At 41.5% G+C, this 27,661-nt stretch overlaps 1 protein-coding gene across 4 annotated transcripts in view; it reads left to right on the top strand.

Annotated features, from left to right (window-relative positions):
• The first annotated feature begins 422 nt into the window (after window positions 1-422).
• PHF8 (PHD finger protein 8) overlaps window positions 423-27,661 on the top strand; it is a 91,801-nt gene continuing 64,562 nt past the window's right edge. The window contains exons 1-7 of one of the 4 annotated variants that reach the window (XM_082376571.1): window positions 423-553; window positions 2,752-2,943; window positions 22,877-22,962; window positions 23,352-23,460; window positions 25,570-25,730; window positions 26,339-26,480; window positions 27,205-27,391. In XM_082376571.1, the coding sequence (XP_082232697.1) occupies window positions 2,846-2,943; window positions 22,877-22,962; window positions 23,352-23,460; window positions 25,570-25,730; window positions 26,339-26,480; window positions 27,205-27,391 (783 nt within the window). In that variant the 5' untranslated portion in view covers window positions 423-553; window positions 2,752-2,845. Of the gene's footprint in view, window positions 554-785; window positions 1,840-2,751; window positions 2,944-22,876; window positions 22,963-23,351; window positions 23,461-25,569; window positions 25,731-26,338; window positions 26,481-27,204; window positions 27,392-27,661 lie in introns of those variants that run through there. The other 3 variants (XM_082376573.1, XM_082376570.1, XM_082376572.1) reach the window with 3 other exon arrangements.

The following is a 27,661-nucleotide window of genomic DNA, read 5'->3' as shown; positions in this document are numbered from 1 at the left end:
CTAACCCACCATCACTTAGGAAACTGGTGTGCACACACACATTTCCTTTTCTAAAGCAGTTGGACCCTAAGAAAATGAAATAGTAAGAGTATTTCTAGAGAATATTCTAGAATGTCTGAGAAAACCAGCGCCACCTTGAAGCATGTGTGTGGAGTTCCACTCATTCAACCTCTTCTCCCACCCCACCCTCAGGCTGTAGTCAGAAAATCGTGGGACAGGTGCATGGAAATCCTTGAACTGTATCTGAACTGAACTAAACTGAACTGGGGTGGGGTCAAAGAAGAGAGATTTCAGAGGGAGCTGGGGACAGAGGATTTACGGAGGAATTACGATCGAGGGACCGAGGGCAGGACGCGGGGGGGGGGGGTGGTAGTAGAGGTTGCAAGGTTCAACAACTTCCTGGCTCTGAAACTTAAGCCACTTGGCTTCCCTAAGCGCGTGTCCTCACTCTGGGATAATAACAGAGCTTCCCTTGCAGGGTGAAGAGTAAACGACCCGGAGACCGTCTGAAAGAGGCCGGCCAGCTGAAGGTGCTCAATGAACGGGAACCTCTGTGAGTACTCGCCCCGCCTCCACCCGGGCCAAAGGCCCGCCCCGCCGCCGCCACCTATTAAGTTTGCGGAGCACAGTCACAGAGTTCACCTCCTCTCGTTAAGAGGAAAAAGCTGGGGGGAGGAGGGGAGGGAGTGTGTGTGTGAGGGGAGGGTGTGTGTGTGTGTAGGGGGTGTGTGTGTAGGGTGTGTGTGTGAGGGGAGGGTGTGTGTATGTGTGTGTGTGTGTAGGGTGTGTGTGTCTGGGGAGCAGGGGAGAGAGTGAGTGACAGTGTGTCAGTGATGTTGGGTGGGGGGGGGGTGGTGCTTAACTCCCTGCTCGCCCGGAGTAGGGGGAAGGCGGGGAAGGCTCTGGCCCCACTCAAAATGGAGCCAAGCGCCTGCCTCGCCTAAGATGGCGGCCTCCCCGCCTTTCGGTTCCGGGTTCTCAGCGTCGATTGGGTACCTGGGGAGTCGACCGGGTCCAAAGGTGGCCGAGCCCCGCCCCCTTTCTCAAGGTGACGCTCCGCCCCCGATGGCGTCACGCGGGACCCGGGGCCCGCCCTTCCCCGCCTGTGCCGCGGTTACCTCGCGTGTCCGGCCTTCATAAGATGGCGGTCGGGTCGCCTCCCCGCGGCGGCACCGCCACTCTCAACATGGTAGCTGTTTACCCCGTATTTCTCCTCCCCTCTCCGCCTCAACTTCCTCGTTGTTTTGAATAAACTTTATTGACTAGCCTGAATTGCCTATCACCGCCACCGGGCTTCTCCCGGCGATTTTTCGGACTATTTTTCTCCAACCGGGCCGCCGGTTCATCTCCTTCCTCGTTGGTTTGCTCGCGGCAATCTCCTGCCGGCCCAGCGACGCCGCCGCTTGCCTGTTCGTCAGGCGGCCGCCGGACTAGGCCCGAGCCGCGGGCTCCAGTAGGCCCTAACGGCCGGGCCCGGGGCAGAGCTGTGGAGAAAGCTGCCCTGAAGCACCGCCGGGCGGCCAGGGCCGCGCGACCCAGCGGGTGGCTCGAAACTAAGGCGAGAGAGGTTCGCCGCCTTGCCGTGACGATCCCAGAATTCGGTGCGCGCCGCCTGTGGGGCCGGAACTGCCGGCCAAACCTCCGCTGAGCGAGGCGCTGAGCAGCTCCGGAGCGAGCCCGGCCGCCGGCGCTTCGGTGGGACTGAGCTCTGCGGGCGTGAGGAATCCCTGCGGCTTTGCGGATGAGGCGGTCCCTGTAGGGTTCCGGACCGAATACGTTCTTGTCAGGTTTGGGGTGTGAGGAGGTTCCTGTCAGTTTGGGAGGCGTGAAGAGATTCTCGTAAGTTTCGGGGGCTGCAAGGATATTCCTGTCACTCTTGGGATCTGTGACGAGATCCCTGTCAGTTTTGGGGGACAGGGGAGTCTTGGTCAGTTTGAGGGGTCTGTGAGGAGATACCTGCCAGTTTCAGAGCTGTGGGAGGAAAATCCTGGCTTGGTTGCAGGAGTGTGAGGAAATTCTAGTCAGTTTAAGGGGTTTTGAAGCTATCCTTTCGAGTTTTGGGGGTGCAATAAGAACCCTGTCGTCTTTGAAGTAGAGGGTGAGCTGATCAGTTTTGAGGTTGAGATTTATTTCAGTTGTTGGGGTGATGAGACTCCCGATTGGTGGGGGATGGAATGATTTTGAGAGTGAAGGAGCGGATCATTTAAACTCTCACAACAGAACCCCAGAACTGTGATTTGAGTTGGGCGCCTAGTCTTGTCTGCCTCGTTGCTGAAGACATCGAGGTAATTGTCGAGTAATCTGAGGACTTCCCAGGATCCCTCATCTCTCTCTAGTTGCGTCTATTTTGGGGGTGAGAGAAGTGGCTTTTTTTGAGGTACCCCCAGCCTCATCCTCTAGGCTATGCTTTGTGTCATAATAAATATTGAGAGCCCTGGGAAACAAGGTTGCTAACAAGGAGAAGGTGCAGTGAGGGATTAAAGAACCTTCCTGAAAAGGCATCAGATCTTTCCCTGAAACCCGGAAAGAAGTTATCACTGACCCTGGGGGCTGAAGGAGGTAAGGAGGGAAAAAAAGCCTCGACGGCAGAGCGCCGTTCTTTATTTGTTAAAGAAATTCTGGCGGCCGGTGGACTTTCTCCGATTGCCCCCTACAGCCGCACCAGCTGTGTTGCATCCCAGCAGCGGTAACTGCCCATTTGTGAGCTGAGGGACCTGATTTCACTCTGTAAAAGGTGTTGTTTGTGCCCAGCCTTCGTCCAGAGAGAACGCGTGCTGCCGCCTCCCCGCTACCTTTTGACGCTGAGAACCTGGCGCACCGCAGAACACTCCAAGGCCGGGCGAAGATGGCCTCGGTACCGGTGTATTGCCTCTGTCGGCTGCCTTACGATGTCACCCGCTTCATGATCGAGTGTGACATGTGCCAGGACTGGTTTCATGGCAGGTAAGGAGGGCAGGGCACGCTGGACAGGGTGTAGTGACCAGGTGCTCACTCGCTTGCTCCTTTCTCAACTCTGGTTCAGGTTCCTGCTCAGAAACTTATTTCCCCTCTCTTGCAGACAGTTAACACCAACCCATTTCCCAGACCCAGGTTCTTACATCCTTCCTTGCAGACTAGGGCCTAGCTGACATTGGCCTCTGGTTTCTCCTCTTTTTTCTTTTCCCATATGTATTTCTTCTTTGCACCCTTCTTCTGTTTCTTTGGTTTTTTCCCTTAGAAAAATACTTTGTCTCCAGCCACAAAGAATGTATCATTTTTGTATTCTGGCAGTTTTGTTTTGCCTCAGATGCTGGCTTTGGGGGAGACAGTACTGCATTTTTGAGATATTTGAGTCCAACAAACATGGATTTGAGTTGTGGTTTTGCAACTTACTATCAGAGTGACCTTGGGCAAGTTGCTTTGCCTCTCTGAGCCTCTTTGTTTTCACCCATGGAGTATATCTAATACATCCTTCCTGTTTACTTAAAGCATTTTGCATGCACTCAGTAAATGGAGGCAGAAATGCGACAGTATTTTATTTCTATAGTATTTATCTGCAGAACCATCCAGCTAAATTGAATTAAGCAGAGGAGATGTTGGGTAAAACAGTAGGAGTAAAACCACTAATGAATTCCCTCCAGCTAAACATGTGTGCACATAAGCACCTGTCACCCAGGATTCCAGAGAGGTTAGTGTGTGGAATAAACCTGTAATATTATCCCATTATTGGGACTTATATCCCAGCTCTGCAAAGAAAACCATGAGAAGGATTTGTACATTAGAGTACAACAAAACAGTGTATGGCGCCCTCCTCCTGTTGCATGTTGTTAGATTCTAGAATTTTCAGTTGTCATTAGTCCCTTCCAAAGGAGCTGTTCCTGCTATCACACCCAAGACCAAACTGAAGGTGTTGGTGCTGCTAAAATTCTGCTCTTAGCAGGGACTGCCCTGTGTAGCACGTCCAAATTCATATTCAGCTGATCTTTGTTGAGTATTACTGTGTGTCATGTTCCCATGGCACTTTGTGTACATCCTTATTGAAAGTGATTATTTCATCATATCATAGTTATAAATACGTCTGTGTCACTCATTAGCAAGAGCTGCCTGAGGGCAGAGATGTCAGCTTTTCATGTTTGGTATCCTCAGAACCTAGTTGAATGCTAAACATATAATAGATTCTGAGTACATTTTTGAATGAACAAATGAATGAGTTGTCTTGAAAAAAGCTATTGCCTGTGGCCCTTGCTTTGGATTGTGTAGGTTTAAACCTGGAAAGTGAACTCCTACCCACAATACAGAGACCCTAACTCTTCAGTCTGGGAACAGGAAACAGGAATGAATGCTTCCTGAGTGCTTACTGTGTGCCAGGCCCCATGACAGAGACTTGGCATACATTTATCTGATCTAATCCACATCCAAGCCTGAAAGTTAGGTATTTCTTTTTTAAATAATAATAAAAAATTTCCCCTGACTATGTAAGTGAGACATGCTCATTGTAGAACATACAGAAAAAGAATAAAGAAGGAAATAAAAATCATCCGTGAGCCTACTATCCAGGACAATCTACTGTTTAACTTTTTTGTTGCATTAACTCCCATCATTTGACTTAGAATATAAACATATATTTTACAACATGGGATTGTATTATAAGTACCATTTTGTAACGTGATTTTTATTCCTACTTAACATTATAAAGTTAAGGTCCTTAAATATTGATCTGATTTCTGATATCCCATCATATATCTGTATCATCAGTTACTTGGTCATTTCCTCTGAGGTTGGATACTTAGGTTATTTCTACTTTTTTATATTATAAATAATACTATGATGTGAGGGAAATTTTGGGGGTTCTGGAAATGTTTTGCATTTTTATTTGGGTGCTTGTTGAAACAAAAAAACATTGCGGTGAACATCTTTGCATAGTAGGGACTTGACATTTACGAGGAACACCGCTGAGGCCTTTAAGAATTCCAAATTTACAAATATGGAAATGAATTTATGGGCCAGGCCCCTCCTTAATCACATTTCTGTGGTGAGTCCTGTGTTTCTGTGCACACCCTGACATAAGTTAACTGCCTTAATTGTTTTTCCTGTGAAAGAGACCAAGCTTTTATCTCTTATCATGCTTTTTCTCTATGGGCTGCCAGAGAATAAGGAAGCCAGCTGAGAATCAGGTCCTTGGTGGGTGGCTGTTCTTGCTTACTCAGTGCATTGCGTGCGCACGCGCACACACACACACACACACACACACACACACACACAGGCTCATAGTGCTCTAGTTAAGTCTGTACTTTAGCATAATTGAAAATTACTAAATATTGTGGACTTTTCACGGTTGTTCACAATAGTTAAGCCCACAAATGCCTATAGATGATATAAATCTGTTCACATCTCTAATGACTTCCATAGGCCAGATTTCTTAAAGTCCAGTTGGGGATTAGTAATGCCATGTTGCTTCCTGGTAAGGTTATAGCAAGGAAGGTGACTATTCCATTTTGCTGGTGAGAATCTGGAACTCATGGAGGTTAAGTTACTTTCTGAGTCTGGATTTGAACTTAGAATTATCTGGCTTCAGAGCCCTGGTTCTCAAAAGTGGGAAAAAATGGTATAGCTCCATTCCTCTATTGTAAAGGGCTGGGTTTTGAAGAGCATTTTGACTTGTAGAGCAGTGGTTCTCAAACTTTAGGGTGTATCAGAATCACTTGGAAGACCTCTTAAAAGATGAGATAGGTAGGCTCCACTTGCAGGGTTTCTGATTCAGTATGTGAGCGGAGGCCACTCTCAGAACCACTGATTTAGAGCATTATTCTGTCTCAGTTCCTTCCCTTTCTGTAGAGTGTGACAGCTTCTGATATTGGGGGATGGGTGGGCTAACATATCATTACTGTATGCTGTTGTTCTCAAAATGTGGTTCATTATCTGGGAATTTGTTAAAAATGCAAATTCTTGGGTTGGGACCTGGCAATCTATATTTTAACAAACAGGTAGATTCTGATGTACCCTAACTTTTGAGAAACATTGCTGTACACTGGTGGAGGAAGTTAGTTGGCAAGCATTTATTGATGTCTGGGGCTCTGGCAAAACCTCACTCCTCTACAGTTTTCCTATCTATAAAGGAAGTATTGGTTGGCATATCCCCAAGGTGGTGGCTGTGGTGTGGACTCTAAACTCTAGAGGAAATGGCACTGGCTTCAGATCTGGGTTCAAATTCTGACTCTGTTGCTTTTTAGCAAAGGATTTCATCTCTGTGAAGCCTCAATTTCCCCAAGAGTGGTTGTGATGATTTAAATAAAATGGTAGTGGGCCTTGTTTATTGAGCACTAGCTAGTCTGCTAGTCACTATGCTAAACACTTTGCTTAATTATCTTTAACCTTTTTTTGGAATTTTAAAATTATGAATTCAGTTCATTTAATAGTTATAGGACTATTTAAATTATCTATTTTATATTGGATATGTTGTGGTAGTTTGTGCTTTCTAAGGCATTGATCTATTTCTTCTAAGTTGTCAAATTTAAGTGTGTAGAATTGTTCATAGTATTCCCTTATTATCCTTTTGATGTCTGCAGGCTGGCTCTGTGGTGATATCTCATTTCATTCCTGATATTGAAAATTTGTCTCTTCTCTCTTTTTTTCTTTGTCAGACTTGCTAGAGATTTGTCAGTTTTATTGATCTTTTCAAAGAGGAAGCTTTTTGTTTCATTGAATTTCCCTGTTGTCTTTCTGTTTTCAATTTCACTGGTTTCTGCACTTTATTATTACCTTCCTTCTGCTTGCTTTGGGTTCATTTTGCTCCTCTTAATGTCTTGAGGTGGGAGCTTAGTTTATTGATTTGAGACTTTTCCTGTATTCTAATATAAGCATTTAGTGCTATTGGTTTCCTTCTTAGTACTGATTTAGCTGTGTCCCACAAATTTTGATATGTTTTCTTTTTCATGTAGTTCAATATAATTTTTAATTTGCTTAGAGACTTCACATTTGACCTATGAATTATATAGAAGTATGTTGTTTACTTTCCAAGTGTTTGCAGATTTTCCTGTTATCATTCTGTTATTGATTTCTGGTTTGTTTCCATAGCAGTCAGAGAATATACTCTATACAATTTCAGTTCCTTTAAATTTACTGGGGTTTGTTTTATGGCCCAGGATACGGTCTGTCTTGGTAAATGTTCCATGGTCACTTGAAAAGAATGTATATCCTGCTGATGTTGGGAGGAGTTTTCTGTAAATGTTGATTTACTCCTGTTGGTTGATGGTGTTGCTGAATTCTCCTCTCTTTGCTGATTTTCTGTATAGTTGTTCAGTCCGTTGTTGAGAAGGAGGTGTTGAAGTGTCCAGCTATAATTGTCAATTTTTAAATTCTTCCTTTCAGTTCTATCATTTGCCTCACATCTTGCAGCTTTGTTGTTTGAATGCAGATGCATTTAGGATTGCTGTGTCTTGGTGGATTGACCCTTTAATTATTATGTAATGTCCTTCTCTGTCTCTGGTAATTTTCTTTGCATGGAAGTCCACTTTATAGGATATTAATATAGCCATTAATATAGCCACTCCTGCTTTCTTTTGATTAAAGGTTGCCTGGTATCTTTTTCTATCCCTTTACTTTCAACTGATGTCATTATATATGAAGTGAGTTTCTCGTAGACAGCATATAGTTCAGAATTATTTTTGTCCACTCTGCCAATTTCTTTTAATTGGTATATTTTGACCATATATACTTAATGCAGTTATCTATATGTTAGGGCATAAGTTAGTCATTTTATTTTTTTGTTTTCTGTTTGTTCCCTCTGTTCATTCTGTTTTCTTTCTCCTGCCTTCCTTTGGGTTACTTAAATCTTTTCAAGAATTCCATTTTGATTTATCTATAATGTTTTTGAGTGTATCTCTTTGTATAGCTTTGTCAATGCTTGTTCTAGGCATTGACATAATACATACATAACTTACCATAATCAACTGGTATTGACATTTTACTGGTTTGAGTGAAGAGTAGAAACCTTACTTCCCTTTAAATTCCTTTATGCTCCCCTGCTATAATTATCTTAAATATTTCACCTACATACATTGAGAACCGTATCATATAGTGTTACAATTTTTGCTTCAACTCTCAAACATGATTTAGAAAACTCAAGAGGAGAAGGAAAGTATATTGTATGTACCCATATTTTCACTCTTTCCCTTGTTCTCACTTACTTCCTAGTGTTCCTAAGAGTCCTTCTTTTATCATTTCCTTTCTGTTTAAAGAACTTCCTTTAACCATGCTTTTAGAATTGGTCTACTGGCAACAAATACTCTTAGTTTTCCTTCATATGAGAATGTCTTGATTCCCCCTTGAATTCCTGAAGGGTCTTTTCATTTGATATCAGATTCTGTGTTTCCAGTTCTTTCAGTCCTTGAAAATTTGTGCTACTTCCTTTTGGCCGCCATGGTTTCTGATGAGAGATCCTGTGTCATTTAAATTGGTGTTTTCCTTTGGGAAATGTCATTTTTCTCACTGATCTCAAGATCTTTCCTTTATCTTTTGTGTTCAGGATTTTGATTATGCTATTTTTTTTGGCCACACTGCATGGCTTGTGGGATCTTAGTTCCCCGACCAGGGATTGAACCTGGGCCACAGCAATGAAAGCGCTGAGTCCTAACCACTGGACCGCCAGGGAATTCCCTGATTATTGCTGTTTCTCAGTGTGGGTTTCTTTGTTGCTGAAGCACTGTTCATTTTTTTCAATCTATTTTCCTTCAGTTTTATTGAGATATAATTGACATATAGTACTGTTTAAGTTTAAGGTATAGAGTATAATGACTTGAATTACATATACATATATTGTGAAATGATTACCACAATAAGTTCAGTTAACATCCATCATCCCATATAGGTACAAATAAGAGAGAAAGAAAGAAAAATAAGTTTTTTTGCTTGTGACAAGAAGTTTTAGGATTTACTCTTAGCAATTTTCAAATATACTATACAGCAGTAGTCATCATGTTGTACATTACATCCTCAGTACTTAAATATCTTATAACTGGAGGTTTGTACCTTTTGACCACCTTCATCCACTTCTCCCACCCCACACCCACCTCTGGAGGGTAACCACAAATCTCACTTTTTCTATGAGTTTGGGTTTTGTTTTTTAAGATTTCACATATAAGTGAGATCATAGAATATTTGTCTTTGTCTGACTTATTTCACTTAGCATAATGCCTTCAAGAGCTGTCCATGTTGTTGCAAATGGCAGGATTTTCTTCTTTTTTTATGACTGAATAGTACTCCACTTTGTGTGTGTGTGTGTGTGTGTGTGTGTGTGTGTGTGGTGTATTTATATATACATGTATTACATTTTTTTATCCATTCATCTGTTGTTGGATATTTAGGTTGTTTCCATGATTCAGTTATTATAAATAAGTCTGCAGTGGACATGGAGGTGCAGATATCTCTTTAACATAGTTTTTGTTTCTTTCAGATAGATACCTAGAAGTGGAATTGCTGGATCATATGATAGTTATATTTTTAATTTTTTGAGGAACTTCCATACTGTAAGTGGCTGCACCAGTTTGCAATCCCAGCAGTGCACAAAGGTTCTCTTTTCTCCATGTCCTCACCAACATTTGTTATCCCTTGTCTTTTTGATAAGCCGTTATAACGGGTGTGAGATGATATCTCATTGTGGTTTAGGTTTGCATCTCCTTGTTGACTAGTGATGTTGAGCACCTTTTCATGTACCTGTTGGCCATTTGTATGTCTTCTTTGTAAAAATACCTATTCAGTTACTCTGCCCACTTTATAAGCAGATTTTTTTTTTTTTGCTATTGGGCTGTATGAGTTCTTCATTTTTTTTGAATATTAACCCCTTATTTAACATATGATTGGCAAGTATATTCTCCTATTCCATAGGTTACCTTTTTATTTTGATGATTTCTTCTTTCTTTTTTTTTTTGCTGTGCAGAAACTTTTTAGTTTGATGTGGTCAAACTAAATTTTTTATTTATTTTTGATTTTGTCACTTTGTGCTTTAGATGTCATATCCAAAAAATCATTGCCAAGATGCATGTTAAGGAGCTTTTTTCCTATGTTTTCTTCTAGAAGTTTCATGGTTTCAGGTCTTACATTTAACTCTTTAATCCATTTCGAGTTAATTTTTGTGAGTGGTGTAAGTCAGGGGTCTATTTTCATTCTTTTACATGTGAATATCCAATTTTCCCAGCACCATTCACTGAAGAGACTGTCTTTTCTCCACTGAGTATTCTTGGCTCCCTTGTCAAATATTATTTGACTGTGTATGCATGGGTTTATTTCTGGGTTCTCGATACTGTTCCATTGGTCTATGTGTCTGTTTTTATGCCAGTACCATACTGTTTTGATTACTATAGCTTTATAATACAGTTTGAAATCAGGAAATATGATGTTTCCCACTTTCTTCTTCTTTATCAGGATTGCTTTGGCTATTCTGGGTCCTTTGTGATTCCATATGAATTTGAAGATTGTTTTTTCTACTTTTGTAAAAAAAATACTGTTGGAATCTTCATAAGGATTGTTTTGAATCTATAGATGGCTTTGGGCAGTGTGGACATTTTAACAGTATTGATTCTTCCAATCCATGAACACAGGATATCTTTCCATTTCTTTGTGTTTTCTTCAATTTTTTTCATTGATGTCTTGTAGTTTTCAGTGTAGAGATCTTTCACCTTCTTGGTTAAATTTATTCCTAAATATTTTATAGTTTTTGACACTATTGTAAATGGGATTGTTTTCTTTATTTCTTTTTTAGACAATGTGTTTTTAGTATATAGAAATGCTACTGATTTTTGCATGTTAATTTTTTATCCTGCAACTTTACAGAATTCATTGATTAGCTCTAACAGTTTTTGGATGGAATTTTTAGGATTTTCTATATATAAAATCATGTCACCTGCAAATAGAGATAATTTTCCTTCTTCCTTCTTCCTTGTCAATTCTGATGCCTTTTTTTCCCCTTGACTGATTTCTCTGGCTGGGATTTCCAGTACTCTGTTGAATAGAAGTGGTGAGAGTGGGCACCCTTGTCTTGTTCCTGATCTTAGAGGAAAAGCTTTCAACCATTCACCATTGAGTCTGATGTTAGCTCTAGACTTGTCATATATGGCCTTTATTATGTTGAGGTGCATTTCTTCTGTACCCCATTGAGTGTTTTTTTAAATCATGAATCAGTGCTGAATTTTGTCAGATGTTTTTTCTGCATCTTCTTTTGAGATCACTTTTTTCTTTCATTCTATTAATGTGATGTATCACCTTTATTGATTTGCTTATGTTGAACCAGCTTTGTGTTTCAAGGATAAATCCCATTTGATCATGGGAAATGTTCCCTTTAGTGTGCTGCTGAATTCAGTTTGCTAGTGTTTTATTGAGAATTTTTCCATGTGTATTCATCAGGGATATTGGCCTGTAGTTTTCTTTTCTTGTAGTGTCCTTATCTGGCTTTGGTATCAGGGTAATGCTGGCCTCATAAAATGAGTTCTGGAGTGTTCCCTTCTCTTTGATTTTTTAAAGAGTTTGGGAAAAATTGGTGGTAATTCTTCTTTAAATGTTTGGTAAAATTCACCAGTGAAGCCATCTGGTCCTAGGTTTCTCTTCGTTGGGTGTTTTTTTTTTTTTTATTACCGATTCAATCTCCTTACTAGTAACTGGTCTCTTCAAATTTTCTATGTCTTCCCAATTCAGTCTTGGCAGGTTGTATATTTCTAAGAATTTATCTATTTCTTCTAGGTTGTCCAATTTGTTGACTTATAGTTGTTCGTAGTTCAGTCTATTTTCTTTCTGTTGTTCAGATTGGATAATTTCTATTGTTCTATCTTCAGGTTTACTATTTTTTTTTCTCTGTTGTCTACATTCTGCTATTGAGCCCATGCAGTGAGTTTTCATTTAAGTTGCTATAGTTTTTTCTAGAAGTGCCATTGGTTCTTTTCTGTATCTTCTATTTCTTTGCAGAGATTCTATTTTTTGCTAACACTTTTTATTTATTCATTTGTTTCAGCCATGTTTGTAATTTTTTTTGAAGCATTTTTGTGGTTGCTCCTTTAAAATCCTTATCCGATAATTCCAACATCTGTGTCATCTCACTGTTGAGATTGATTTTCTTTGCTCATTCAAGTTGTGATTTTTCTTGTTCTTGATATGATGAGTGATTATTTTCATTATATCTTGAATATTTTGGGTATTATGAGATTCTGGATATTATTATATCTTATGTTTTTGCGGGCCTCTTCAGACACTGCACTTCAGTGGCAGGGGAAGGGGGTACTACTTCTTTACTGCCAGGTAGGAGTGGAAGTCCAGGTTCCCCCAGTTGCTCTCTGTTGGCACTCACTACCTCAGATCCTGCTGTCATCTAGTCAGGCTGCCTTCTCTCCATCTTTCAGAATCATCTTACCTTTTTTTTTTAAGGTCCAAGATTTTCAGCTGTATTTAGTGGGAATAATAAGGAGAAGTGTGTTTACTCCATTATTCCAGAACCAGAAGTGACCAATTAATCTTTAAAATAGCTCTTTGGAGCTATTATTTTCTCTCATGAGGCTAAATAGCTTGCTCAAAGCTACACAGCCAGTTAGTTGCTCAACCACAAGTCAAACCTGGGTCCCTTGGACTCTTGCTATAGGATATACTATAGATAGTATAAAGCACTGTTCAGGTTAAGCCATTTTCAAGGTGTTGTGGGAGATAGAGAAAATCAGGCTTATAAACTCACACACACTCCACATTTTTGTTCAAAGTGAAATCAGGTTAAAATGGACATCACTCTTTTTGAAGCAGCTGAAGCAGCTGCTACACAGCTTTAGGAGTGTGTAGCAAAAGGAAGAGAAGGCCTAGCATTCATATTCAGGGTTTACTATGATACAATGTATGGGCTGCAGAATCCCTGCCCTGGAGAAGGTCTTATAGGGTGTGGAGTTAGAAGTATCAGAAGGATAGCCTGCTCTGTCAGGGCTCACAGGATGTCTCTTGGAGTGACATATTTTTAAAAAATAAATTTTATTTTTTAATAATTATAGATTCATAGGAAGTTGCAAAAAATGTATGTGGAGGGCCTTTGTACCTTTACCCAGTTTCCCCCATGGTGATATCTTATATAACTACAGTACAATATCAAAACCAAGAAACTGACCTTGGTACAATCCACCAATCTTATTTCAAGTTCACCAGTTTTACACGCACTCATTTGTGTGTGTGTATGTGTATTTAGTTCTATACAATTTTATCACACTTGTAGATTCATGTAACCACCACAATCGGAATACAGAACAACAGAAGGAATCAGAATTCCTTCACCAGTGGGGTAGCATAATTTTTGCCCCAACCCACTTAGAAGAAATTTGGGATAGCAAACATGTACCAAAGGATGGGTGGTCAGTATCCAAGAGGAGTATTATGAAAATTCAGATCAGAAGGTCTGATAGGCATGATGCCCAGGACTGAGTTATGGGAGCTAAATGAAAATCTGCTTTTGGAAACAGAGGCATCACTGAGTGGGGAGCACACCTGACATGTTACCATTCCAGTTATAGCAAAGGGACCAATGTTATTAGACAGAGTGAGGGGAGAGTAGTAGCAGCTGATGATAGGGGCTGGGGGGTGGGGGTGGGGGTGCAAAGCATGTAGGGCAGTGGTTCTCCAAGTAGGACCAGCAGGATCAGCATCACCTGGGAACTGGTTAGGCAAATTCCATTGTCCTACCCCAGACCTACCAAATCTGAAACTCTGGAGGTGGGGCCCAGGAATCTATGGTTTAACAAGCCTTCCAGGTGATTCTGATGCACACTAAAGTTTGAGAACCACAGGTATAGGGTCCTATGGGCCATTGTAAGAACTTGGTTTTCACTCCAGATAGGATGGGACCCATAGAAGGATTTTGAGCAAAGGAGAGTTGTGATCTGGTTTAGGCTTTGGCTGTTGTGAGGACAGACTCAAGGTGAGTATGGGATGAAGCAGGGAGAGTTTGGGGATCACTGTAGATCATTATTTCTTAAAATGTGGTCCCTGCACCAGCAGCATCAGCATCACCCGCAACCTTGTTAGAAATGCACGTTTCTGGGCCCCACCCCAGATCTACCAAATCAGGATCTCTGGAGGTGAGGCCTAGGAATCTGTCTTAACAAGCCCTCCAGGTGTTTCTGATGTGCCCTAATATTTGAGAAACACTGGTCTAATTAGGCAATGGTGACTTGGACTGGAGTCAGTGGTGATGAGAAGTGGTTGGATTTTGAATATATATTGATACAGGATTTGCTGACAGATTGGATTGGGGTTGTGAAAGGACTCAAGGATGACTCCGTCTTGAGGAGTTTTGGTATACAGGGGAATAGAGTAACGGGGCAGTGACAGAAGGGGTCACAAGAGGATTTTTTGTTTGGTTGGGTTTTTTGGGAGATAGAGATTACAGCCTGTTTGCCTGCATGTCAGTGCACATGGAGTGATTCTGTTGGTGCATCCAGCATTTAGTGAAGCCTGTTATTGGCAAACTTATGTGCCAGGGACTGGGTAGAACAAAAAGAAACATCCCTGGTGCACTGAAACTTGCTCAGTGTCCTTTGTACTCCTCCAAGTCCTATGTGCTTGGAGGCAGGGGTGCCACTGGTGCGAATGGTGGGTGCCTCAGCATCTCGGGATGGGTCATCCCTGTTTTTATACATTGTGCTTGGCCTGATCAAGGTGTTGCAGGAAACTAGAAATTGACTTGGATTTTCTGATATTTTTTGAATAATGAAGAAAGGTAAAATATGTTCTTTTTCCTCTTTATTGATGAATGAAGACATTGTTTTTCCAAGGCACAGGTGGTGACAGGACCTGGCTCTTTGGGAATCCTCAGAGAGCAGAAGTTGAGCAGATAAGAAGCTAGACAGGATCCTGGGCAATCTTGTCACCTCTCAAGCTTCTCCAGCCCTCAGCCCCCACCTCAGTTCCACATCCCTGGAAGGATTGAATGCCCACTTTTGTGTTCTCGTAGCACTTGACTCTACTAATAACCCCACATTATATTCTAGTTATGTTTTGTAGTGGTATAGTGGAGTCAGATGGATCTGGATTTTTATCCTGCTCTGCTATTTATTAGTTTTGTAATGACCAACAAGTTCCTTAACCACTCAGATTTCTTATCTGTTAAATTAGAATAATATTAATAATGATGATAGCTAATACTTTGTCCCAAGTACTCTCAGTTCTTTACCTACTTTACTTCATTTAAGCCTAACAACTCTATGAGGTGGAATACTATTAATATTCTTCTTTTATAGATGCAGAAACTGAGGCACAGCAAGGTTAAGTAAATTGCCTAAGTTCACACAGCTAGTAAGTGGCAGAGGTGAGATTTAAACCCAGGCAGTTTGGCTCCCAAGTCTGCACTTTTAAACTCTGTGCCTCTAAATGCTGTACAGAATGCCCTGATTTGTTGTAGAGATTAGATGTGTTAATATATGTGTGATAATATATTCACAGTTCACTTTTCTCCTCAACTCCTTTTATGCAGGCTTCAAATTTACTCACCACCCCCTTACCCTGCTTTATTTACTTTATAAATAAAGTAAATATGCTTTATTTACTATAGTGCTTATGAAACTGTTTTGGTACCACCTGTCTCCCCCTCTAGAATGTCCACTCCATGAGGGCAGTAGCTATTTTCAGTCAATATTTATTGAATTTATGCACCCACTAACATCCAAATACTGAGTGCCTACCATGTGCCAGGTTCTGTGGCACATGTTGGGGATAATTCATCTTAATCTTGAGACCTGGCGCTGTGATAATTGTCCTCTTTACTAAGGAAGCAAAACAGCATTTAGGAACCTTGGTCCAGGTAATAATTATTGAGACAGTGCAGCCAGAAGCCTGATTTTCATCCATATGCCTTCCTGATGTGAGATATTATCTAGCCCAATGAATTGGGTTGAATAATAAATAAAGCAAGACTGGGAGATGGATAAGGTGAGGACTTGGGGTGAACAAGAGATGCTGTCTGCTGTATGTAGTAGGGGCAGATAGCAAGTAAATGGGCAGTTGCAAGTCTGCAGGGTGAATGCTGAAATATGGATAGTTAGGGGGGCGAGGCATGGCAGTAGGGAAGAGGAAGGGAAGGAATGTTCTAGGCACAGGGAGCCATGTGTGATGAGTCCCAGAGACCAGAAAGAGCATGGCACTGAGAGTCGAGCTGGGTTTTAGAGCAGGGCTGGCTTCATGGGTGTGTGACTGCTGTAGTCACACACAGCCTCATATTTGGAAGGGGGCCCCATGCCCATGCTTGAAGTTTAATGCTCTGTGGTTGTAGTCTTGAAATTCTTAATAATTTTACCTTTGAATTTGTGTTTTGTATGTGAGGTTCAAGGGGACAGTGGAGTTTGTCCTGGGGACCTAGAGCTTTAGCTCACCTGTGGTCCTACCTCTTGCTGCCTCCCTGAACGGATTCTCGACTGGCTGCCTGGGTTGCTGGGCCTGGGTGCAGGTGCTGGAGAGTCAGGGTCAGGTGCATGCACCCTGCACACTAAGTCATAGCGTGTGGCCCCTGAGTGCCTGTGAGGGCCTGCGCTTGCCCCTTGAGTATCCCCATGCCCAAGGGAACATGACAGTAATTAACAAATAAAAAGCCCCATGGCAAGTTGAGCGAGATCATGGAAGAGAGGAAATAGCTTTTCTTTGTCAACTGGGGGCCCCTGATTTTCATTTGCACCAGCCCCACAAATTTTATAGCCGATGCTATGTGTGAAGGGCAAGAGGTGGGGTCTTTTAGGCCATGATAAGTTTATACTTTACCTTAAGAAAAATAGGAAGCATGTGAGGGGTTTTGAACAAGGGTTGACAGGATCAAATTTACATTTTAAAAAGATCACTTTGGCTGTAGTGTGGAGGGCCATTTGGTTGAGGACAGAGTAGAGGATAGGAGCCCAGTTAGGAGGACAGGACAGTAATCCCAGTTAGAGATAATAGTGGCCTGGATTAGGGCAGGGGCAGTGAGGATGACAGAAGGATACAATTGACAGCCAGTTAGGAGATAGAAGTGATAGGACATGGTGATAACTTGGATGATAATAGCATCACATACAGAACACTTACTCTGTACCAGGCACTGTTCTAAACACTATATAAATTAACTCATTTACTTTTGAGAGCAACATTATAATACACATACAAATTTTTATCCCCACCTTAGAGACGAGGAAACTGAGGCATAGAGTTAAGTAACTTGCCTAAGATCTCACAGGTAGTAAGTGGAAAGTATAGCTAGGCTGTAAACCCAGGCAGTCTGGCCCTAAAGTCTAAGGTCCTGAGCTTGAATAGCTACTCAGGGTGTAGTGGAGGGAGAAGGTGAGAGGCAAGTCATCAGTGGCTGCCACGTTTCTGGCTTAAACACCTGGTAAGGTTATGGTGCCTTAGAGAGGGAGCAGGTTTAGGGGCCAGGCAGGGGGAGAAATTGAATTTGGATGTGTTAAATTTGAAGTACTATGTAAGTGGGCTATCCAGGAGAAATATCCAGGAGAAATTTCGAGGGAGGGTCTGAAACTCAGCAGAGAGATCTCGCTTGCAGTTATAGTTATATAGAGGGCACATGGAGCCCTGGGAGTTAGTGAAACCAACGAGGGCAAGTGAGGAGAAAAGAGAGCCTAGGCAAGAGGTCCTAAGAAATGTCAACATTTAAGGAGTGGGCAGGAGAAAAAGAATGCACTGGGAAACAGAAGGAGCAGCCAGACACATAATTAAGATCACATCACATCCCTGCTCATAATCTTCTGGTGGATTCCACCCAGTTCTTCACTCAGGTAAAGCCAAAGTCCTTTATGATGTCCTACAGCCATGGTCCCCAACCTTTTTGGCACCAGGGACCAGTTTCATAGAAGACAATTTTTCCACGGACCGGGGTTGGAGGGGGATGATTCAGGCAGTAATGTGCACGATGGGGAGCGATGGGGAACGGCAGATGAAGCTTCCGCTTGCTCGCCACTCACCTCCTGCTGTGCGGCCCGGTTCCTAACAGGCCACGGACCGGTACTGGTCTGAGGCCCGGGGGTTGGGGACCCCTGGCCTACAGGACCCTACTGCATGAGCCTTTCTGACCTATTATTGTCCCCCTTGCTCTTTCTATTCCAGAACACTGTCCTCCTCTCTGTTGACTTAATAATCTAGGCACACTCCTGCCACAGGGCTTTTGTACTTGCTGTTCTAATTGGGATGCTGTTCCCTCATATACATATGGCTTGCTCCTTTACTCCCTTCAGGTCTTTATACAAAAGTTGTTTTGTCAGTGAGTCCTTCCCTGGCTTCCCTGCCTAAAATTTCAACACCACTGTCATTCCCCTCACCCCCCACTGTGTGTATGTATACTTACATATACATGCATACATATTCCCCTTCCTGCTTTATTTTTCTACTTAACTCCTCTATCTAACGTACAATATATTTCACTGATTACCCTGATTTATCTTGCTTCTTGTCTGCTTCACCCACTAGATTGTCAGCTCCATGAGGGCAGGGATTTTTGCATGCTTTGTTCTGTGTCTTTGTCTCTCCAACACCTAGACCAGGGCCTGGCAGATGCTCATTAAATGTTAGCTGGAGGGATGGACCCCGGGCAAATGGAGTGTTACAGAAGTCAAGTAGAGAGAGCACAGGGTCAGCACTGTGGTAATGCTGCTAGGAGGTCAAGTGAGATAAAGGAAGGAAGTACTTATTGCATGTTTCAGTAAGGAGGTCAAGATATCAGTGAAGTCTGTTTTAGAGAAGGTGGGGTCTAAAATCAGCAGCAGTGGGTGAGAAAGTGTACACAGCAACTCAAAAAAATTCTTTTTATAGGTTTGGCCCTGGTAGAACATCTCTGGATAGTACAGTGCGGCTAGGAGTAGGAGGGAGACTTTTCACTGTATACACTTCTGTACCTTTTGAGTTTCATAAAATGTATAATCAATACCTATTTAAATAAAAGTCATTGTGAAGCTGCATAGGATTAAACAAGGAAGATATTTAGCTCTGAAGTGGCAGAGAGGGGCAGAAAGGAGGCAGGGAAGGTCTTGCAAAGATCAGTGAGCTAGTTTAAATGCTATTGTGAAGGAGAAGGTAGAGAGGGAGAGGTTGAAGATGCTGCAGAAAGAAGAGAGAATTTATTGAGAAGGTAAAAAAAAAAAAAGATGTGACCCAGGTGGAAAAGCTGACTTTACAAAGAAGGAAAGATAGTTCTTTTGTTGTAACAGGAGGAAAAGAAGGGTGCAGAAGGAGATGGATTTGGTGTGAGAAGTTGAGGTAGTTCCCATCTGATTACTTCATTTTGTCTAAGAAGTAGTAGGCAGGGTCATTTGCTGAGAGAGAAGAGGAAGACAGTGGGGGGTCAGAGATTTGAAATAGCCATTGTGGATAATGGTGGAGAGAACTGAGCAGGGAAATACAGAATTGTCAGGCAGCATGACCCAGATTTTTTTAAAATAGACTTTATTTTTTAGAGTAGTTTTAGGTTCCCAGCCAAATTGAGTGGAAGGTACAGAGGTTTCCCATATGCCTCCTGCCCCCACATGCATAGCCTCCCCCGTTGTCAACATCCCCCACCACCAGAGTGGAACATTTGTTAAAGTAGATGAACCTACATTGACACATGATTATCACCTCAAATCCATAGTTTACATCAGGATTTACTCTTGGTGTTATACATTCTATGGGTTTGGGCAAATGTATAATGACTTGTACCCACCATTATATCATTTTAGTAGCAGAATAGTTTCACTGCTCTAAAAATTCTCTGTGCTCCGCCTGTTCATCTCTCTTCCCCCCCAATCCCTGGTGACCATTGATCTTTTTACTGTCCCCATAGTTTTGCCTTTTCCAGAATGTCATGTAGTTGGAATCATATAATATGTAGCCTGATTGGCTTCTTTCAAAGTTTCTTTCATGTCTTTTCATGGCTTTATAGCTCTTTTTTTTTTTTAGTGCTGAATAATATTCCATTGTCTGGATGTACCACAGTTTATCCATTCACCTACTGAAGGACATCTTGGTTGCATCCAACTTTTGGCAATTATGAATAAAGTTGCTATAAACATCTGTGTGCATGTTGTTATGTGGACATAGTTTTCAGTTACTTTGAGTAAATGCCAGAGAGCACAATTGCTGGGTTGTATGGTAAGAGTATGTTTAGTTTTGTAAGAAACTGCCAAACTGTATTCCAGAGGGGCTGTTTTTTGCATTCCCACCTGCAAAGAATGAGAGTTCCTGTCACTCCACCTCCTGGTCAGCATTTGGTGTTGTCAGTGTTCTGGATTTTTGGTTATTCTGATAGGTGTATAGTGATATCTCATTGTTTTAATTTGCATTGTCCTATTGATACAGGATGTGGAACACCTTTTTCATATGCTTATTTGCCATCTGTATATCTTCTTTGGTAAGGTGTCTGCTCAGATCTTTTGCCCATTTTTTATTCAGGTTGTTCATTTTCTTATTGTTGAGTTTTAAGAGTTCTTTGTATATTTTGGATAACAGTCCTTTATCAGATATGTCCTTTGCAAATATTTACTTCCAGTCTTTGGCTTGTCTTTTCATTCTCTTGACAATGCCTTTCACAGAATGGGTTTTTAATTTTAATGAAGTCCAGCTTATCAGTTCTCATTTTTCATGGATTGTGCCTTTGGTGTTGCATCTAAAATGTCATTGCCAAACCCAAGGTTATCTAGATTTTCCCCTATGTTGTCTTCTAGGAGTTTTATAGTTTTGCATTTTATATTTAGGTCTGTGATCCATTTTGAGTTCTTTTTTGTGAAGGATATAAGGTCTGTGTCTAATTCCATTTGTTTGCATGTCCAGTTGTTCCAGCACCATTTGTTGAAAAGACTGTCTTTGCTCCATTGTATTACCTTTGCTCCTTTGTCGAAGATCAATTGACTATATTTCTGTTGATCTATTTCTGGGCTCTCTTTTCTGTTCTATTGATCTGTTTATTCTTTCATCAATACCACACTGTCTTGATTACTGTAGCTTTATAGTAAGTCTTCAAGTCGGGTAGCATCAGTCCTCCAACTTTGTTCTTTTCCTTCAATATTGTGTTGGTTTTTCTGTGACTCAGATATTTTGGACAGTGTGAATTTATTGTGGCACCAATCCAATGGATGATTTTTCTCTAGCCATGTCCAATGGTCCAATGTTATATAGTTGGATTGAGCCAGGGTTGGGATTTGCACGTGGGAGTGATGTAAAGGCAGTGGGGCAAGTGAGTTGAGGGTATCTGTAAGAGAATGGTTGAAGTGAGGAATGATGAAATCTATGAACTAGATAGGGAAGAACGGTGAAGGCAACAGTAGTTGAACAGCTGAAAAGTAAGATCAAGGGATTTTGAGGGCAAAGAACAGGTGTAATGAATGAGAGCTGGATGGATGTACTTGTGGTCAGAGTGTGATGTGTGCATTTCATATTCCAGAAGTGAAGCAGTTGCAAGTGTTGACAAGGTCTGGGGGATGGCCATGAGAGCTGGTAGCTGAAATGGGAGTGGAGGCAGCAGTCTCTGAAGATGAGAAGGTCAATGAGCTAAGAGGCTGGGATATTAGGCCTTTATATCCATAATTATGTCACGTGGGAGGCTGGCAGGACTTGGGATGAAGAGGAATCTGTGAGCAGGTTCTTCAGTGAGTGAAGAGAGTATGTTGGGGAGATGAGTAGCTGATAGTGAAGAGGAGTGGGAAGAGCTATTGTTGGATGATATGAAACTCAGAGGAATAGGAGATCTTACACAAGGATAGAGGAGAGATGATCTCAAGAGTCTCACTGGAAAGTGAGGGGGATGTTCACCCCCAGCCCAGCCCTGAGTTACAAGGGTCTGGGAGAATGTACGGCTTCTACCTGACCGGGTTCTAACACAGTGCTTCTTAGACTTTCTGAGGTGAAGGACCCAGGGTATTTTGGTTTTTTTTTAAAAATTTCCAATTCATAATAGACCAATCCTTTTATAAAATAAAATGTCCTCAATTTATTGATGTGCAACAGGTTTACAGGGTTAGCAGTCGGGAAGGTGGCGGGGTCCTGATCCTAGGAAGTCAGTCTTGGCCAAAATGGTTGGAGCTCTGCCTTATTTTTATGCTCCCTGTTCTGTGAGGCTGACCAAAGATTTTAGGAGATCTTAGCCAGAAGTTTTTTGGAGGGCTGCCGATGACTTCTTTGGTGAGGAAGGCTTTAAATTTTGTGAGATTACTAGCTCACATACATGCGAACTCAGATTTTCAAAATTAAATAAATCTTTCTCAGACATTACAATATGGAATAAGTAACACATGTTCATTGTAGAAAATTAGAAAATACAGATAAGAGAAGAATGGTTACCATAATCCTTCACTCAGAGGGAACCACTGTTGACTATAAAATACTATTTTCATTCCTTTTCATTTAATAAAGTAAATAGCTCAATAAAGTTTAAATGTTTGATTTTATGTTGAAATAATATTTTAGATATATTGGTTAATAAAATATTAAATTATTATTAAACTTAATTTCACCTGTTTCTTTTTACCTTTTTTATTATTAAACTTAATTTCACCTGTTTCTTTTTACCTTTTTAATGTGGCTATTAGAACATTTAAAATTACATATTTAACTCACATTATATTTCTACTGGACAGCACTGCTCTAGAGTCTCTTCCAGCTTTGACCATTCTGAGTCTTAATGAAGCTTTATTGTCTGTACATTTTTAGCTCTGTCATAATTATTTTAGACCATTTGGTCCAATAGAACTTTTTGCGTTGACAAAAAAGTTTGATAATCTGCCCAATATGGTAACCATGTGTGGCTACTGAGCACTTGAAATGTAGCTAGTGTGATGGAGGAACTGCATTTAAAATTTTACTTAATTGTGTACTGAACAGCACAGTTCTAGACCTTACGAAAAGTAAAATTTCCACAAACCTTGGCTGATTTTCTCTTTTCTAGTTGTGTTGGTGTTGAAGAGGAGAAGGCTGCTGACATTGACCTCTACCACTGCCCCAACTGTGAGGTCTTACATGGGCCCTCCATCAGTAAGTAGATCTTGGGGTTTTTAAGAGAAGGCAGTCCAGAGGAGAGACAAAGCAAAGGAAGCTTGGAAGGAAAATTGCCTTTCCTGAGTGCTTCAGATTTGTCTCCCTTGGGAAATAGCAGAAGCCTGTGTAGGCCCTGCAGGCCAGCAGCTGCTCCACTGAGAGGGCAGAAATGCAGAGTTTCACCTCCCTCCCTTACTTAGGGATTCCCCAGAGGAAGCACCTATCCTCACCAAGAGCTTTCCTGAGACTGTGAGGGCCTCCTTGACTCCAGATGATCCAAGGGGTTGTTAGATTGGAAGAGAAGCAGGATCTGCTGAGGCGTTTGCTCTTGGAACCATAGCTTGTAGCCATTTTGACTGACAGTGTCTTGTCTTTTTCTGGCTTAGTGAAAAAACGCCGTGTATCTTCAAAAGGCCATGATACACACAAGGGGAAGCCAGTGAAGACGGGAAGCCCTACGTTCATTCGAGAGCTTCGGAGTAGGACCTTTGACAGGTGAGGACCCCGTACTCCAAGGGCCAGTGAATGCCAGGGCTCTGGGAAGCTGGGGCCCCTCTCTTCCCAGCTTTCCCACTGGCTGTCGCACTGGGTACCTCCACCATCTGGGGATGTCTGCAGGGCTCTGTGAGTTCCCTCTGGGGAGGGATCTTCTGTTTTAGTCGGTTTCTGAGAAACATTGCTAGCGTTTCATTTGATGTGCAGAGTACATTAAGGTCCACTTGTAGAAACTTTTGGTAGATAGGCAGTTTTCGCCTCAGTCAGGAGAGGATATTTACATGCACCCAGGGAATGCTATAACTAGAAGGAGTCTTAAAAATCAGAAAGTTTAATTCTCTCATTGTAGAGAAGACGAAACTCTTTGGAAAAAAAGTTTTTTTGAGTAGTCATGTATTTCTTTTAAAATCAAGAAAAAATTTTTTTCTTTTAAAAAATTAAGATGGGCTTATTAAATAAAATAAATTACTTGAATTGAGCAAAAATAATGTTAGAAAAATTAATGAATAAAGCATTCTCTTTTGCTTAGTTTTTAATTCATTTGACCTTTTCCAGCTTTCCTGTAATTGAAGTGTAATTTAGGATTATAAGTGTTTCTTCAACTTAATAATTTTTGTTTTATTTGTTTATTTAAAGGCAGTGAGTCTCCTTTCTACTCCAGACCCCTCAGGTCCCTTCTCCAGAGTCAACCAATTTCTTGTGCATTCTTTCAGAAATAGTTTTTGCTTATACAAACATGTATATATGTGTGTGTGTGTGTGTGTGTCCCCTTTTTTATTAAAAAACACAAACAGAAACACTTATTGTTCTACATCTTGCTTTTTTTAAAATCTAAATTATGGAGATCAATCCATAACAGCATATACAGATGTTCTTCATTCTTTTTCATGGATGTTTAGTACTCCACTGTATGGATGTATAATTTATTTAACCAGTCCTCTGTTGATGAACATTTAAATCAATTCTAGTATTTTGCTATTAGAAAAAAAATGCGCAGTGAATGTCTTTGTACTTAGGTTTTTGCATATGTGGGTGAGTATATGTGTAGATTTACTACCTAAAAGTGAAATTGCTAGGTCAAAGGGTATGTGCTTTAAAAATGTTTATAAATATTGCCAGATTGTTTTCAAAATGGCCACACTATTTCATACTCCCACTAGACAATGTGTGAGGCTACCTATTTCCCTATATCCTGGCCAACACTGTTTATTATCAAACTTTTTTGCCTTTCTGATAAGATAAAAAATGAGATTTCATTGTTTCCACTTGCATTTCTTTAGTTATGAAGGAAGCATGTCTATTATCGTACATTTATAAGTCATCTTTTCTTTCTCTGTTAACTGCCTTCTTAACATTGTTTAACAGTTTTTCTGTTGGGTTACTGCCTATTTCATACTGATTTGTATTAGCTTTCCTTGCAGAAAATTTTAATTTTTACGTAAATTTACTTATTACTGTTTATAATGATTACTGGGCCTTGTCTGTCCAATAATTTTTCTACTATTCTATGGCTTTATTTTTTCTAATTTGATCTTTGTTCCATCTAGAATTACTTAAAGAGTGAGATAGACATTGACCTTAATATTTTTCCAGATGTTTGTCCCAACACAACTTGTCAAATAGCCAGTCTTTTCTCCAGCATGATTTTAAGAAAACCAAAAACTCCTGTTTTCTAGTTAACTAAGTATGTGTGTCAAGAGAGTGGCTGTAAAAATTGTTTTTGTTTTTTAAATCAGTCTTTTCTCTTTATTTGCCAGTGTTTAAAATGGGGTAGTGCTGCTCTGGGTTAGAGTAATTTAGCTAAACTTGTCAGATATGTCTTTTCTTCCTGGGCAGGCTGTTGAGTGATTTCTTCCTTTGTCATCTAGAGAAGAGCACCATATTGACAGGCTATCCTGGATTTAGCTTCCCACCTTTGCCAGTGACCTGGCTTCTTGCCTTCGATAGGTCATTTCTTCCCTGGCAGGTGAAGTTTATGCCACTCATTAGTTGCCAGCCAACATTAGGTCCCCTCAGGAAGACCCCACCTCTTGGGTGAGTGACAGCATCCAGTGAGGCCTTCAGTGGCAGGGCCTCTAGGGTTCAGGCTTTCTCTCATGTGGCCCACAGCTCAGATGAAGTGATTCTGAAGCCCACTGGAAGTCAGCTGACCGTGGAATTCCTGGAAGAGAATAGCTTCAGTGTGCCCATCCTGGTCTTGAAGAAGGATGGATTGGGGATGACGCTGCCCTCACCATCATTCACTGTGAGGGATGTGGAACACTATGTTGGTAAGCACCACAGACCCTCTTAGCTGTGACATTGTTCACTCCCATCAAAACCTATGACCCTTCCCCTCCAGTCTACGTTTTGCATTTCCTTTCTAGCCATCTTGGGAATTTGAGGTGAAGTGCCTTGCCCAGAGTCATTCTTAGGCAAAGCTAGAACCAAAATCCTAGCCTTCCCTTCCTTTTCCTCCTAACAGACCACAAAACCCCAGGCTGAGCCCCATCTTTTACCTGGGGAATTCCAAGGACTTTTATGGCCTCTCTGTCCTCTGTTGAGATGAGAAAGCCTTTGACTTTTGCCCTCACATGCTAGTTGTGTTCTGGACATGAGTTTTGGGGGATAGGAAGAGAAGTGAGGAAGCAGGGCCCAGGCAGGTGGATAGTACTGTGAGTGAGACTATGTGTCAGGCAGTTCTGTTGCCCTAGAAGGTCTGGACCTGGCACATAGGTCTAAGGAGAGTGTGAGGAATACCCACCCCCACTTCCCATTTATGCACATACAAATACAGTGAGAAGTTTTCAGTGTAAGGTCATTTTAGGGACTGGTTAGGGGACGTGAGAGTCTTCTCTGATCCCTGAGACTTGGTGCAGAATCCATCTCTTTACTCCAGGTTCTGACAAAGAAATTGATGTGATTGATGTGACCCGCCAGGCCGACTGCAAGATGAAGCTTGGTGATTTTGTGAAATATTATTATAGCGGGAAGAGGGAGAAAGTCCTCAATGTCATTAGTTTGGAATTCTCTGATACCAGGTAAGAGGGAAAGGGGTAAGTAAAAAGCCTCACAAAGTGCCTAGGACTTGTGATATACTGAGTGTGTATTAGTGTTCCTTTCCCTTCTTCCTGGTGGTTTCTTCCTTTGGGATGAGGAGCTGGTTTATACTTTCTAGGGTAGCTGCTCACATTATAACAACCAAATCATATTTCTCCTTTACAGTTTCTAGCATAGGATAGATTATACAGTAGCTATTTTAATTAATTTTTGTTTCCTTCAAGATTTAGGACAGCTTTCTTAGACCTTTTTTTGGTGTTTAGATTGTGGCATGGTCACTGTTTAACTCCCAGGATAGGTTCTCTGTCCCAGGTAAACACTTCTTTACCTGGAACTGAGCCCTGAGAGGTTTCTCTAATTGTTCCTCATAAAGAAGACACTACGGCATGGGGACAGTACAGTACTGTTAAACACCATGTGCCAAGTGAGTGGGCCCGGGTGTGGAGAGTCTGAGCATTTAGTGGAGGAAATGATCACCTTTGACTGGGGAAGGCTATGGAGCTGGGACTTGGGAATTCCAGAGCTGAGTGGAATGAGGATGCTGACTGGACTTACAAAAATAAGTGTCCTATGTGCTCTTTGGGATTCTGTGGAGAGAACTTCTTTCTCTTATCTGAGTCTCACTGGGATGGGGGGCATTTTATTCAGGCTTCAACCTTCAATTCCCAGTCAGCTGACATCTGCTCTCCACCCCTTCCTTGATAGGCTTTCTAACCTTGTGGAGACACCCAAGATTGTTCGGAAGCTCTCATGGGTGGAGAACTTGTGGCCAGAGGAGTGTATCTTTGAGAGGCCCAATGTGCAGAAGTACTGCCTCATGAGCGTGCGGGATAGCTATACAGACTTTCACATTGACTTTGGTGGCACCTCGGTCTGGTACCATGTGCTCAAGGTAAGAATGGCTATGACTTCTGAAGACAGCCAGGCCTTGGGCCTCCCTGTTTGTTTCAGGTGGCAGCATAAAGACAGGCTGCTAAGGCCTACCTGCATCCCAGATTCTATTTGGGTGACATTTCCACATAACTGCTCTATCAGGGTTGGGTACTGAGTAGATATGCCATATAAATTCTCTCTACTTTACAGTTTTGATGGTTAACTTTTTTTTTTAATAACAGCAGATGCCTAAGGTTTTCTCTGACTGTTATCTTAATTGAACCAATCT

Source organism: Balaenoptera borealis (genome assembly GCF_965194805.1).
Source record: "Balaenoptera borealis genome assembly, chromosome: X".
Taxonomy (NCBI): Eukaryota; Metazoa; Chordata; class Mammalia; order Artiodactyla; family Balaenopteridae; genus Balaenoptera; species Balaenoptera borealis.
Note: the sequence above shows the minus strand (reverse complement) of the source record. Positions and strands in the feature narration are given on the sequence as shown.